The sequence below is a fragment of the Leptonychotes weddellii genome, chromosome 4 (genome assembly GCF_054177405.1).
Source record: "Leptonychotes weddellii isolate Sample4059 chromosome 4, ASM5417740v2, whole genome shotgun sequence".
Lineage (NCBI taxonomy): Eukaryota > Metazoa > Chordata > Mammalia > Carnivora > Phocidae > Leptonychotes > Leptonychotes weddellii.
Window position 1 is genome coordinate 50,319,368 of NC_138372.1, and position 13,447 is coordinate 50,332,814.

Sequence of the window (13,447 nt, forward strand, 5' to 3'; positions counted from 1 at the left end):
GATCCTCTGTCTTGTTTCTCAAATTCCTCATATCAGTGAGATCATATGATATTTGTCTTTCTATGATTGACTTATTTCACTTAGCATAATACCCTCTAGTTCCATCCACGTCGGGGTTTTTTGATGGCTGCAAATAGCAAGATTTCGGGGGGTTTTGATGGCTGCATAATATTCCATTGTATATATATACCACATCTTCTTTATCCATTCATCTGTTGATGGACATCTAGGCTCTTTCCATAGTTTGGCTATTGTAGACATTGCTGCTATAAACATTGGGGTGCAGGTGCCCCTTCAGATCACTACATTTGTATCTTTGGGGTAAATACCCAGTAGTGCAATTGCTGGGTTTGTACAGTAGCTCTATTTTCAACTTTTTGAGGAACCTCCATAATGTTTTCCAGGGTGGCTGCACCAGCTTGTAGTCCCACCAACAGTGTAAGAGGGTTCCCCTTTCTCCGCATCCTCGCCAACATCTGCTGTTTCCTGACTTGTTAATTTTAGCCATTCTGATTGGTGTGAGGTGGTATCTCATTGAGGTTTTGATTTGTATTTCCCTGATGCTGAGGGCTGTTGAGCACTTTTTCATGTGTCTGTTGGCCATTTGGATGTTGTTAAGGGATCATTTTGACAGCTCCTGTTTAGCTTTAATATCTAAACCTCAGTTTTCTCATCTGTAAAATAGCTTGTGATATTAATGGTATCTTAAACTCTTTCCTGACCTACAGTGCTTGATTTAGAGAGAGTTAAATATCTGAATTTCAGGATTTTATATTTAATTTAATAATAATGATCTTTGTACCAAAGGGGTAAAATAATAATCTGTAAGAGGATGAAACCAAAGATGGAAGATGAGTTTTTAAGAAAGATACTGTGAAAAGATGGAATTGGAAGCAGAACACCAGAGTTTTCTCTACTACACAGTGAAGGTGATCTTAAGAAAATCACTGATATCTGGGAATCTTAGTTTCCTTGAACGTATAATAGAAATATTAACAACCACTTCTAAAAATTATTATAAGAGTTGAATGAACTAATGTATGTAAAAGTGTTTTACAAACTCTGAAGAGTTATAAACACCTGAGATGGTATTACATAAGTCAGTCCTGTCTTTTAGCCTCTACTAAGGATGACATTCCCCATCCTTCAAGTCTTGACACAAAATCAGTTGCCAAGCTTCTTCTCAAACCCATCTCTTTCTAGTTCAGTCTCTCACTTGGACTAACACAGATCACTACTGTAATCTGTTCACTATTGTATCCTTAGCACCTAAAACAGACCCTGTCACATAGTACATACTCAGTAGATATCTGTTGAATGAATGAACTGTCTATACGTAAATACCCAAACTACAGAGAAAAAGATGGCAAACATTTATATACTGAAACATAAGAATAGAAATAGTATCCAGGAGTGATTCTCCACAGGCTACCTCCAGAAAAAAAAGTTGCTTTGTGCAATGCCCCATTGAAATTAGCTTCTGCCAAGTACTTAAACTATAATTCTGCTCAATGCAAGACTTAGACCCAGCAACCAACCACAACCCACCAGAAGAGGAGGTGGTGCTTCAACAAACAATAATGCTAATGTGGTGGTAAATCCTGTTGACAACTAGCTACATCACAAAGTTATCACTGCAAAGCTTGGACCCTATACTCCTGATCATGCCAGGCATCAGGCTGATGTTACCCCTAGCCACAAACCCTGAGTTGGTAGGACAGGAGTGTTCTACTATGTCATATCACAAAAATATTCTGGTCCTTGAACACATCAGGGAGGTGCCAGAGTTTCAGAAATCATTTTGCTTAAAACATCCACAGCCCAAGGATCAAGGCTCTTCTCCAGCAGTGCAAGGCCACAGAGGATGATGGGCAATGTAGAGACAAGAGGGAGTCATGGTCCTATACCTATACCATGGTCCTTGATATACCTCAATGGGTTTCCACCAATGGACCCTGATCCGCACACCTGGTGCATGTGTTATCTGGTACTTTGCCCTTATAAAACCAGTATTCCTGTGGATGTTCCCTTTGTACCCATCCTTAATCCTGTTCTTCCCTCATCCCTCCCTTCCCAGAGGCAGCCTTTATTATAAATTTGGTGTACATTTTTCCTATAGAATGAAAACATAAGCCTTCCAAAATTTTGATTCACCCTTGGTTAAAATTAATGGAGAAATTATAGGACACAATGTTACTTGATAAGATACCTTGATAGGAAATAATGGTTTGACATTAATTACTTTAAAACTTCAAATTACTATTTGATTATAATTCTCTGAAAAGTTCAGAGTTGTATCAGGTAAACTTGTGTTTGGCTGTAAGTAATACAAAATCTGATTAATAGGTTTTTGTTGAATCTCCCTGAAAAATAACTCTGAACCTTTAAAATATAATGACCGAAAGTATGAAAAACATATTTGTATCAGGAAACTGCATTTATTATTAATGTATGGGATATATTTGTTACAAGGAAATTTTGCTTACCAGCATTAAAATCATTAACATACATACAACACACATATACACACACACACATTTTTTTTTTAAAGATTTTATTTATTTGAGAGAGAGAATGAGAGAGAGAGAGCACATGAGAGGGGGGAGGGTCAGAGGGAGAAGCAGACTCCCCGCTGAGCAGGGAGCCCAATGCGGGACTCGATCCCGGGACTCCAGGATCATGACCTGAGCCGAAGGCAGTCGCCCAACCAACTGAGCCACCCAGGCGCCCCCACACACACACATTTGTCAAAAATGTTCAGACTCACAGCTTAGCCTTCTGCTCTCAGAGCACATTGCTCAAAATAAAAGATGTTTCTAATGTATATATATAACACATGTTTATCCATCCAACAGTCGATGGACATTAGGGCTGTTTCCATAATTTGGCTATTGTAGGTAATGCTGCTATAAACCTCTGGGTGCATGTATTCCTTTGAATTAGTGTTTCTGTATTCTTTGGGTATACATCTAGTAGTGCAATTGCCAGATCGTAGGGTACTTCTATTTTTAACTTTTTGAGGAGCCTCCATACTATTTTCCAGAGTTGCACCAGTTTGCATTACAAAGAATGAAATCTTGCCATTTGCAACGATATGGATGGAGCTACAGAGTATTATACTAAGCAAAATAAGTCAGTGAGAGAAAGACAAATACCATATGATTTCACTCGTGTGAAATTTAAGAAACAAAACAAATGAGCATAGGGAAAAAAAGAGAGAGAGAGGCAATCCAAGAAACAAACTCTTAATTATAGAGAACAATGGTTACTAGAGGGGAGGTGGGTGGGGGTGATGGGATGGGTTAAATGGGTGATGGGATTTAAGGCATGTATTTGTGATGAGCACCAGGTCATGTATGGAAGTGTTGAATCACTAAATTCTACACCTGAAATTAATATTACACTGTATGTTAACTAACTGGAATTTAAATAAAAACTTTAAGGTAGTTAGGAAAATCTCCTTAAATGTCCACAGTCAATATGCATGTCAGCCAGTTAAGAAAATACTCTCCAAAACTATTTGGAATGCTTCATTTGTTTCTTAATTGGGAAAACCTATTTTTACCCTGAGAAGAATAATAATTGTATATAGAAAATATGCAGCAAATCAAGCAGATAATTTTAATATTTTTTGTATTAAGAAACTTGTATATATTTGGCATTTTAAATATTCATTATTTATAAGAGAATTTGCCATTATTAGATTGTATCGCAAATAAATTTGTGATTCTAATTTAAATGTGTAATTGGGTAATTGATTTAGACTTGTGATTGTAGATTGAAATATTATTAATTTGTAAAAAGCACTGGCACATTTAAGAAAATTTAAGATTCATCATATTCAACATTTACTTTATTTTTTTTATCTTTTTTAATTATGTTATGTTAATCACCATACATTACATCATTAGTTTTTGATGTAGTGTTCCATGATTCATTGTTTGTGTATAACACCCAGTGCTCCATTCAGTACGTGCTCTCTTTAATACCCATCACCAGGCTAACCCATCCCCCCACCCCCCTCCCCTCTAGAACCCTCAGTTTGTTTCTTAGAGTCCATAGCCTCTCATGGTTTGTCTCCCCCTCCGAATTCCCCCCCTTCATTTTTCCCTTCCTGCTATCTTCTTCTTCTTTTTTTTTCTTTTTAACATATAATGTATTATTTGTTTCAGAGGTACAGGTCTGTGATTCAACAGTCTTACACAATTCACAACGCTCACCATAGCACACACCCTCCCCAATGTCTATTACCCAGAAAACTTCCAAACTCGTATTATGAGGCCACCATTACCTTGATCCCAAAACCAGACAAAGACCCCATCAAAAAGGAGAATTACAGGGGCGCCTGGGTGGCTCAGTTGGTTAAGCAACTGCCTTCGGCTCGGGTCATGATCCTGGAGTCCCGGGATCGAGTCCCGCATCGGGCTCCCTGCTCAGCGGGGAGTCTGCTCCTCCCTCTGACCCTCCCCCCTCTCATGTTCTCTCTCTCTCTCATTCTCTCTCTCAAATAAATAAAATCTTTAAAAAAAAAAAAAAGGAGAATTACAGACCAATATCCTTGATGAACATGGTTGCATATTCAACATTTAAAATTTATTAAATTAACAAGAATTCCTTAAGTATCAGATTTGCTTGCCCATAAGACAATTGAAGTACTTAAAAATCTATATTAAATTTATAAATTAAACTTAAAGGATTTAAAGGAACTTAATTGTTGCAAAAGCTTATTAAAAGTATGTATTAAAATTTGTTGGACTTATAAACAGAATAATAAAATATATTATCTAAATGTAAGAGCTTAAGATGAACTAAGATTTTAAAAATTTTATAAAATATTTGAATGTGAACATTTTAAGCAAAAGTAGACTGAGTAATCATCTCCATGTACAAAAGAAATATTAAAGACAAAGGAAAAAAGAAAGGAAAAAAAACCTCACATTACTAACTTATACATGTCTCCTAATACACATGTGCAAGACATTGTATGGTATTTGAATTTTCACTTTTATTGAATTGCTCTGCAAAGAGGCTATGTTCTCTCTCTCTCAAATAAATAAATAAATCTTTAAAAGATAAAAGATAAAATAAAAAATTTAAAAACCAAAAAGTTGAAAAGCCCAATAAAAATAACGGGCATCTAGTGATACTGATGGCTTGTCAAAGTTTTACAACAGGGCGCCTGGGTGGCTCAGTTGGTTAAGCGACTGCCTTCGGCTCAGGTCATGATCCTGGAGTCCCGGGATCGAGTCCCGCATCAGGCTCCCTTCTCCGTGGGGAGTCTGCTTCTCCCTCTGACCCTTCTCTCTCTCATGTGTTCTCTCTCATTCTCTCTGTCTCAAATAAATAAATAAAATCTTAAAAAAAAAAAAAAAAGTTTTACAACAAAGTTTTCATATTTGAAGATCAGAGTAAGGGAACAGGATAACACTACAGAAACAAAAAAACAAATGCCTATTTCGGGAACATTGGATAATATCTAAAATATTATCATTTCTTGTAAAAGTCTTTGAATATTTGCAGTAAACTTCTTCAGCTATATTCAACAATTATTAAATCCCAACAGTATACTAGGCACAACTTAAAGTTATCTCATGTAACACTTATAGTTATTATGCTACAACATTGTTGTTTTCACTTTACAGAGAAAAAACACGAGGCTCGAAGAAAATAAGCCTAGTAGACACCCTGCTTAGTAGGAAGCAACTCTTGAGACTTACGTTCTTCCTTTTGCACTACACTTAAGATATTTAAGAAATGTAAATTCCTTGTATGACACAAAATTGCATAAAATTACATAGAATAACATAAACTTTTGACTTTTGAGTCTTACCCGGCCAGAATCCAAAGCAGAGGGCATATTTCTTAGTTCATACACAGCAACCTGTCCATCACTGTCACCCACTAGAAGGCAATCTGTTTGTTTGGCAAAGAGAACAGTTGTGAACTTGATTCCAGGGTTAGCAACATTCACAATGAGAGGATCCAAACTGTAATAAAACACTTTCTTTGTAAATTCAGTTGTTGTTATTACATTCTTTTTGTATACAGATTAAGAAAATTCAGATATTTTCTGTGCTTTCATGTGACAAAAACAAAACAAAATAAGCTTCTTAAGTTTCCAAAATCAAAATAATGGCTTCTCAACTCCTTAATCAATCAAACTTTCATTTCTTCAGTGAACTAATTTCAAATAAATAAATTCAAGAAGTTCACAATTAAGATGTGCACTCATAAGTTTAAGCTCCTGTGCTGGTTAACTTTATGTATTAACTTGGCTAGGCTATGGTACTCACCCCTCTACACTTTGCTGTGCGGGTGCTTTGTTTAGATGAATTAACATTTAGAGCAGTAGAATTTGAATAAAGCAGCTTACCCTTATCCTCCATAATGTTGGCAGACCTTATTCAATTTGATGAAGACCTTAAGAGAAAAGACCGAGGTCCCTGAAGTGGAATAAAACTGCCTCCAGTCTGCTTCAGACTCCTGACTGCAGCATGGACTTCTGATGGAAATTCTAGCCGGCCAGCCTGTAGCGCAGACTTGGCACTTGCCAGGCCTCAGAGTCATGTGAGCCAATTCCTTAAAATAAATCTCTTTCTCTCTTTTTATTGCTTCTGTGTCTCTGGAGAACCCTGACTAATACAACTTCCTTAGTAGTAATACCTTTTAATAGAAGGATATTTTGATCCAAATGAACCTCTGGAACGTAAAAGAATACTTTGAACAAGAACTTTTTTTATTCTCCATCGTCCAAAGCAATCTACTGATGCCCCATAAAACAACAGAAGCAGTGACTTGCATACTTCTGAAGAAATGTCCTGAGAACCACAGTTCTACCAAGAAAATTAAAATCAGAAGTGGGATGAGTTAAGTAATCATTTTATACATTAGTCATCTCATACTCAAACATAAATTGCTTTGTGATATAATCCTTGGTTTGGGGTTCAAACTGTTTTATAGTATAAGCCATGACAAAATTTTAAAGTTACCAAATTATTAACTTCTAGGGAAAAAATGCCATTAAAAATAAACCCATTGAATTTTCTGTCATTTATTTTAAGCAAGAATGTATTTCCCTGATTCTTCTGCTAATAACTAGCATAAAAATCTACAGTATTTTCCAACTGAAGGAGTAAAATCATTCAACACTTTATTCCTGTACTATACAAATTTCCATTTTGAAATGAAAGATGAGTCTAGAGGACACTCTAATAACTTTGGTGTAACCCTTTAAATTAAAAATTTTAATTAAATGCATGGCCCTGGGTGCCTGGGTGGCTCAGTTGGTTAAGCATCTGCCTTCGGCTCAGGTCACGATCCGGAGTCTCTGGATCAGGCCTGCATGGAGGTTCCCTGCTCAGCAGAGAGTCTGGTTCTCCCTCTGCCCTTCACACTGCTTGTGCTCTCTCTCTCTCACTCTCTCTCTCTCTCTCAATAAATAAATAAATATATCTTAAAAAAAGAGATTCTTAAAAAAAATAAAAATAAATGCATGGTCTTTTGAATATGTTTTAAAACAAGGTAAGAGAATACGTAAATATTGTAAAAAATAATTATTTTGTTCCCTTTATCTTATTGCAGAAAATCTTCAGTTAAAAACAAACAAGTTCCTCTCTCCATTCTTCTATAAAGTAGGCAATGAAAATTCAAGGTAGCTATCATAACTCATATCAGCCTGTAAAAGTTTGAGATAGATAAGATGACCTACTTTCATTTAAATATTTTTAAAAACACATATGGTCTAAGTAGCTAAAATGAATATAGCATCCTGGCATATATCTTTTACTCGTAGAGGACGCTCACAGTGTAAACTATTACTTGTTTTAAAGTAACTACAATTCCCTCTAACCAATACCAAATCTATCAGGTATCATTTAGTTTAAACTGCTTTTATGAGAAGTATCACCAAGAAAAACATTAACACTTACGTGCTGACATGAAGGTCCCAAATCTCCACTCTGCTCTCATTTGCAGCTGCAAATATATAGGAGGATTTTGGAGACCAGGCAACATCGTAAACAACATAAGTGGTTGGATAAAAGCTCAAAAATGGTGTGGTGTTCTCCTGTTGCCATATAATAACACTCCAATCTGCAGAACAGCTTAAGAACACATCATGACAAAATGGATTCCATGCTATTTTATACACTGGGCCCTAGAATTAGAAAAATAAATTAAAATACATAGATAAATAATATTGAACATCTTATATTTTAAACCTGACCAACAAATTAAAATGCTAAGCTTTCTAGAAGATTTATGCACCATACATTATTGTGTATTATTTTAGCTGAGAGTAACGTCATAGATAGAATCTTCCCTAAATTATGCCATATGGAAACATAAAAATAGAGCTGTTACAATACTAACTAAATATTAATACATACTATACTTATTTACTTTAAGAGTATAAGGATTATTTTTTTAAAATGAGGGAGAAAATGAAGAAAACATAGATGGAACAATCACAAAGGATACAGAAAATAAGTATATGCCAGACACATTTTTACTTTGGGATCAGCATGTCATAAGCAAAGTCTTTTAGAACCAAATGAAAATTGTAACTTCCACAACTTGCAAGAAGAGATCAAGAATATCGAAAAGCCAGGGGTGCCTAGTGGCTCAGTCAATTAAATATCCGACTCCTGACTTCAGCTCAGGTCATGATGTCAGAGTCATGAGATTGAGGCCTGTGTGGGGCTCCATGCTGAGCATGGAGCCTGCTTAAGATTCTCTCACTCCCTCTCCGTCTGCCCCTCCCCACCCCCCAGATCGCATATATGCGTTCTCTCTCTCTCTCTCTCAAAAAAAAAAGAAAAAGACTATCTAGAAGCCAAATAAGATGCCCCACATGTTATTGATGTTTCCATACAAGAAAGCACTTAATTCAAGTTGGTAATGTTAACTCTGAAGTTGTAAATCTATTGCATGTTAAAAGTACTGTGTATAATACTATTTTTTTCAGAAATATTAAAAGATAAATTTTCCATACCTACTATAATTAAACTAACCTTATGTCCTCTGTAGGTATCAAGGTATTGTTCATTATACGAACAAGAGCATTTGTGAATATGACCTTCTTCAGTGCCAGCCAAATAGATATTTGTATCCTACAACACAAAAAATTAAAATGTATTAGTTTGTGATACATTAGTAAATATGCTAAATAGAAAATGAGATCCCTCAAGATCTATTAAAATCAATTCTAGAACCCAAACTAGAAATACTATCTTGATCATGGTTGTCTGTTGTCTTTTGCTTTCTATCATGATTTTATAATAATTAAACTACCTGAAGGACTACTATGCAAAGAAAATACAGGTTTGTTCTTTGCTGGAATAGATGGAAGAACTTAGATCCTATCTAGAAATTAAATGGACAAACACTGGCTTAAAATGAGGAAGAAAATTTCCAATATTTAAAGTCACCTAATAATGGAACTAATAATGGAATCCAGGGAAATAGTAAGTGTTCTTTTCATTAGAACTAGTCAAAGAGAAGACAGATGACTTAACAGTAATTGTTTATGTATATAATGCTGAAGAAATGACTCTGGCTTGGAATGAAAGATTGAAATAAATGGATTTTTAACACTGAATGTATGCACTAAATAGAGATTTTAAGTGTATTTCCTACACTGAAGTCATAGTCAAAAGTTCTGAAAGTCAGGCTCTATGTCCTGGCTATGTAAAGTCAGTATCACCTGGGAGCATTTTAGAGATGCAAAATCTCAGGCCCTACCCCAGACCTACCGAATCAGAATCTGCATTTTAACAAGATTCCCAAGTAATTTGTATGCACATTAAAATTTGAGACACACTGCTCTAGCATGTACCAGTACTTAAGAATGCAACTACTAGATCATGGAATATAAGTAGTTTTAAAATTTTTTTAAATTTTTTATTGTTATGTTAATCACCATACATTACATCATTAGTTTTAGATGTAGTGTTCCATGATTCATTGTTTGTGCATAACACCCAGTACTCCATGCAGAACGTGCCCTCTTTAATACCCATCACCAGGCTAACCCATTCTCCCACCCCCCTCCCCTCTAGAACCCTCAGTTTGTTTTTCAGAGTCCATCGTCTCTCATGGTTTGTTGGAATATAAGTAGTTTTAAATAACACAATAAAGTATATTTTTCCCCAAACTGGTATTACCAATTTATATTCAGCAGTATATAGAAGTTCCCTTTGAGGGTGCCTGGATGGCTCAGTTGATTAAGCAACTGCCTTCGGTTCAGGTCATGATCCTGGAGTCCCAGGATCAAGTCCCACATCAGGCTCCCTGCTCAGCAGGGAGTCTGCTTCTCCCTCTGACCCTCCTCCCTCTCATGCTCTCTATCATCCTCTCTCTCTCAAATAAATAAATAAAAATCTTTAAAAAAAAAAAAGAAGTTCCCTTTGATCCACATTCTCATCAACAGTTGGGTTACATTAGAAATCTTAAATTTTGCCATTGTATGAGGTATAAAATTATACCTAACGGTTTTAGGTCCCATGTTTATGAATATTAACAAGGTTGAGCACATTTTTATGTTTACTGGCCATTTGTATTTCCTCTTCTGTTCATGTCTCTTAACTATTTTACTCATATTTTTTATATTCATTTCTAAGGAAGTTCTTTATATATTCTATATATAATTATATATTATATTTATATATCTATATTATATATTGTATTACATATGCTTGTCTATTATAAATGTTGCAAATATCTTCTCCAAGTATATGGTTTACCTTTTTACTTTCTTAGTATTTGACAGAGAGAGAGAAAGATAGAGAGAGTGGGAACACAAGCAGGGGGAGTGGGAGAGGGAGAAGCAGGCTCCCCGCTGAGCAGGGACCCCAATGTGGGGCTCAATCTCAGGACCCTGGCATCATGACCTGAGCCCAAGGCAGATGCTTAATGACTGAGCCACCCAGGCACCCCTCTTTGGTGTCTTTTGATAAACAGAAGTTCTCCTTTTAATGTAGCTGGTCTTATAACTTTTTTATATATTAGCATTTTTTTGTGCTTTGTTTAAGAAATTTTTCCTATTTTGAGGTAATAGAAATGTTTTCCTACATCTTCTTCTAGAAGTTTTTTGTGTATGATGGGGTAGGTGTCTAATTCCATTGTTATATGGATAATGATTATTCCAACACCATTTATAAGTAGGTTATCTTTCTCTAGAGATCAAGGTCACTGTCTAGAGTTGTTTTTGTCAGTCTATTAAAATCTGAGATTTCCATTCAAGAGATTTATTAGGGAGTTCTCTTAGCAACCATCTCTTTGAAAGGAACAGAAATGGGCAGAGATTTAAGTTGAACTATGATGCAGTTGCAATAGAGGGCTCAGCCCAACCTCCAAGAAGTTCTGGAGTTGAGATAGCCCTTCAGAGTCCTACCTCCAGCCAAGGAAGCCAGACATATTATACCACCATCCTCCACCACCACCAATAAAGTAGTGAAGCAAAATGATAGACTCAAACCAAACCATATCAAAATCAAACTAAATGTAAATGGTCTAAACATCACAATTAAAAGGCAGACATTGTAAGATTAGATAAAAAAGCAAGACCCAACTATATGTGACCAATAAGAAATGTACTTTAAATATAGAGACATACGTAGGTTAAATGTAAAAGGATGGAAAATGATTTAGGAAACAAAACAAACAAACATGGCGGGGGGGGGGTTGGTGGGGAATGAGAGGAAGACCAAGAAATAGACTCTTAACTATAGAGAACAAACTGATAGTTACCAGAGGGGAGATGGGTAGGGGGATGAGTTAAATAGATGATGGGTATTAAGGAAGGCACTAGTTGTGATGAACACCAGGTGTTGTATGTAAGTGCTGAATCACTAAATTCTATACCTGAAACTAGTATCACACTGTACATTAACAAGAATTTACATAAAAACTTAATTTAATAAAAGCATGCTAACACTAGTTGAAAGAATGCTGGGTGCCTGCATTAATATCAGATTAAGTTGATTTCAGAGTAAATAATATTACCAGTTATAAACAAAGCCACTTTACAATGATAAGAGAGTTGATTAATCAAGAGAACATAACAATCCTACACATTTATATATCTAAAACAAAGCATCAAGCTAAAAACTGATAGAATTACAAGGAAAAAATAGAAAAATCCCCAGTTATGGCCAGAGACTTCAGTACCTCTCTCTTAATAACTGACAGAAGAAAATCAGCAAGGATATAGTCAACTCGAACAACACTTTCAACCACTCTAACATGATTGTCATTCATAGAACATTCCACCCAACAGCAACAGAATATATATTTTTCTGAAGTGCACAGTGAAATTTACATGTAAATATCACTTTCTGGGCTTTAAAACAAATCTCAATAAATTCAAAAGGATTCAGTATAAAGAGTTCATTCTCTGATCATGATGTTATTGAATTAGAAATCAGTAACAGAAAGATCCTTGGCAAAGTACCAAATATTTAAAAACTAAATAGCATGCTTCTCAATAATCCACCCATCAAAAAAGAAATCAAAGGAGAAATTAGAAAGTATTCTGAATAGAACGAAAATGAAAATACAACATATTAGAGTTTGTGGGATGCTGCCAAAGCAGTATTTAGAGAGAAATTATAGCACAAATGCGTCTATTATAAAAGAAGAAAAGTCACAAATCAATGATCCCAGCTTCCACTTTAAGAAGCCAGAAAAAGAAGAGCAAATAAAACCACAGTAGAAGAAAATAAAAGATCAAATTAGAAATCAATTATATAGAAAACAGAAGAACAATAGTGAAATACAGAGAAATCAAAAGCTGGTTCTTTGAGATCAATAACATTGATAAATTTCTAGCCAGACTAAAAAAAAGAGAAAGAAGAGAGAAGACACAAATTACTAGTAGTAGGAATTAAAGAGGTGATATCACTACATATTTTATAACTATTAAAGGATACTAAGGAAATATTACTATGCCACTAAATTTAATAACTTAGATGAAATAAATTCCTTGAAAGATACAAATTACCAAAGTTCACTCAAGAAGAAATAGATAATAATATAATAATAACCCTATATCTATTTAAAATTTGAATTTCTAGTTGAAAGTGAAAAATCTTCCCAAAAGAAAACTCCAGGCCCAGATGGTTTATTAATTCCATCAAACACGTAATGAATAAATAATGCTAATTGTATGCAAATTCTTTCAAAAAAGTAAAAAGGGAATACTTTTCGACTAATTCTACAGGATTATCCCAACACCAAAACCAGACAAAGACATTACCAGAAGAGAAAACTATGGATGAATATCCCTTACAAACAAAGATGAAAAATCTTTTTTTTTTTTAAAGATTTTATTTATTTATTTGAGAGAGAGAGAATGAGAGAGAGCGAGTACATGAGAGTGGGGAGGGTCAGAGGGAGAAGCAGACTCCCCGCCGAGCAGGGAGCCCGATGCGGCACTCGATCCAGGGAC

The 13,447-nt window shown here is 35.3% G+C and overlaps 1 protein-coding gene across 2 annotated transcripts in view; it reads right to left on the reverse strand.

The window, feature by feature from the left end:
- The window catches only part of DNAI4 (dynein axonemal intermediate chain 4), an 89,840-nt gene that overhangs the window by 2,077 nt on the left and 74,316 nt on the right, over positions 1-13,447 (reverse strand). For both annotated transcript variants that reach the window (XM_081818597.1, XM_081818596.1), the window contains 3 exons: positions 9,012-9,110; positions 7,929-8,155; positions 5,831-5,987 (listed from right to left, as the gene is read on the reverse strand). In XM_081818597.1, the coding sequence (XP_081674723.1) occupies positions 5,831-5,987; positions 7,929-8,155; positions 9,012-9,110 (483 nt within the window). The remainder of the gene's footprint in view (positions 1-5,830; positions 5,988-7,928; positions 8,156-9,011; positions 9,111-13,447) is intronic.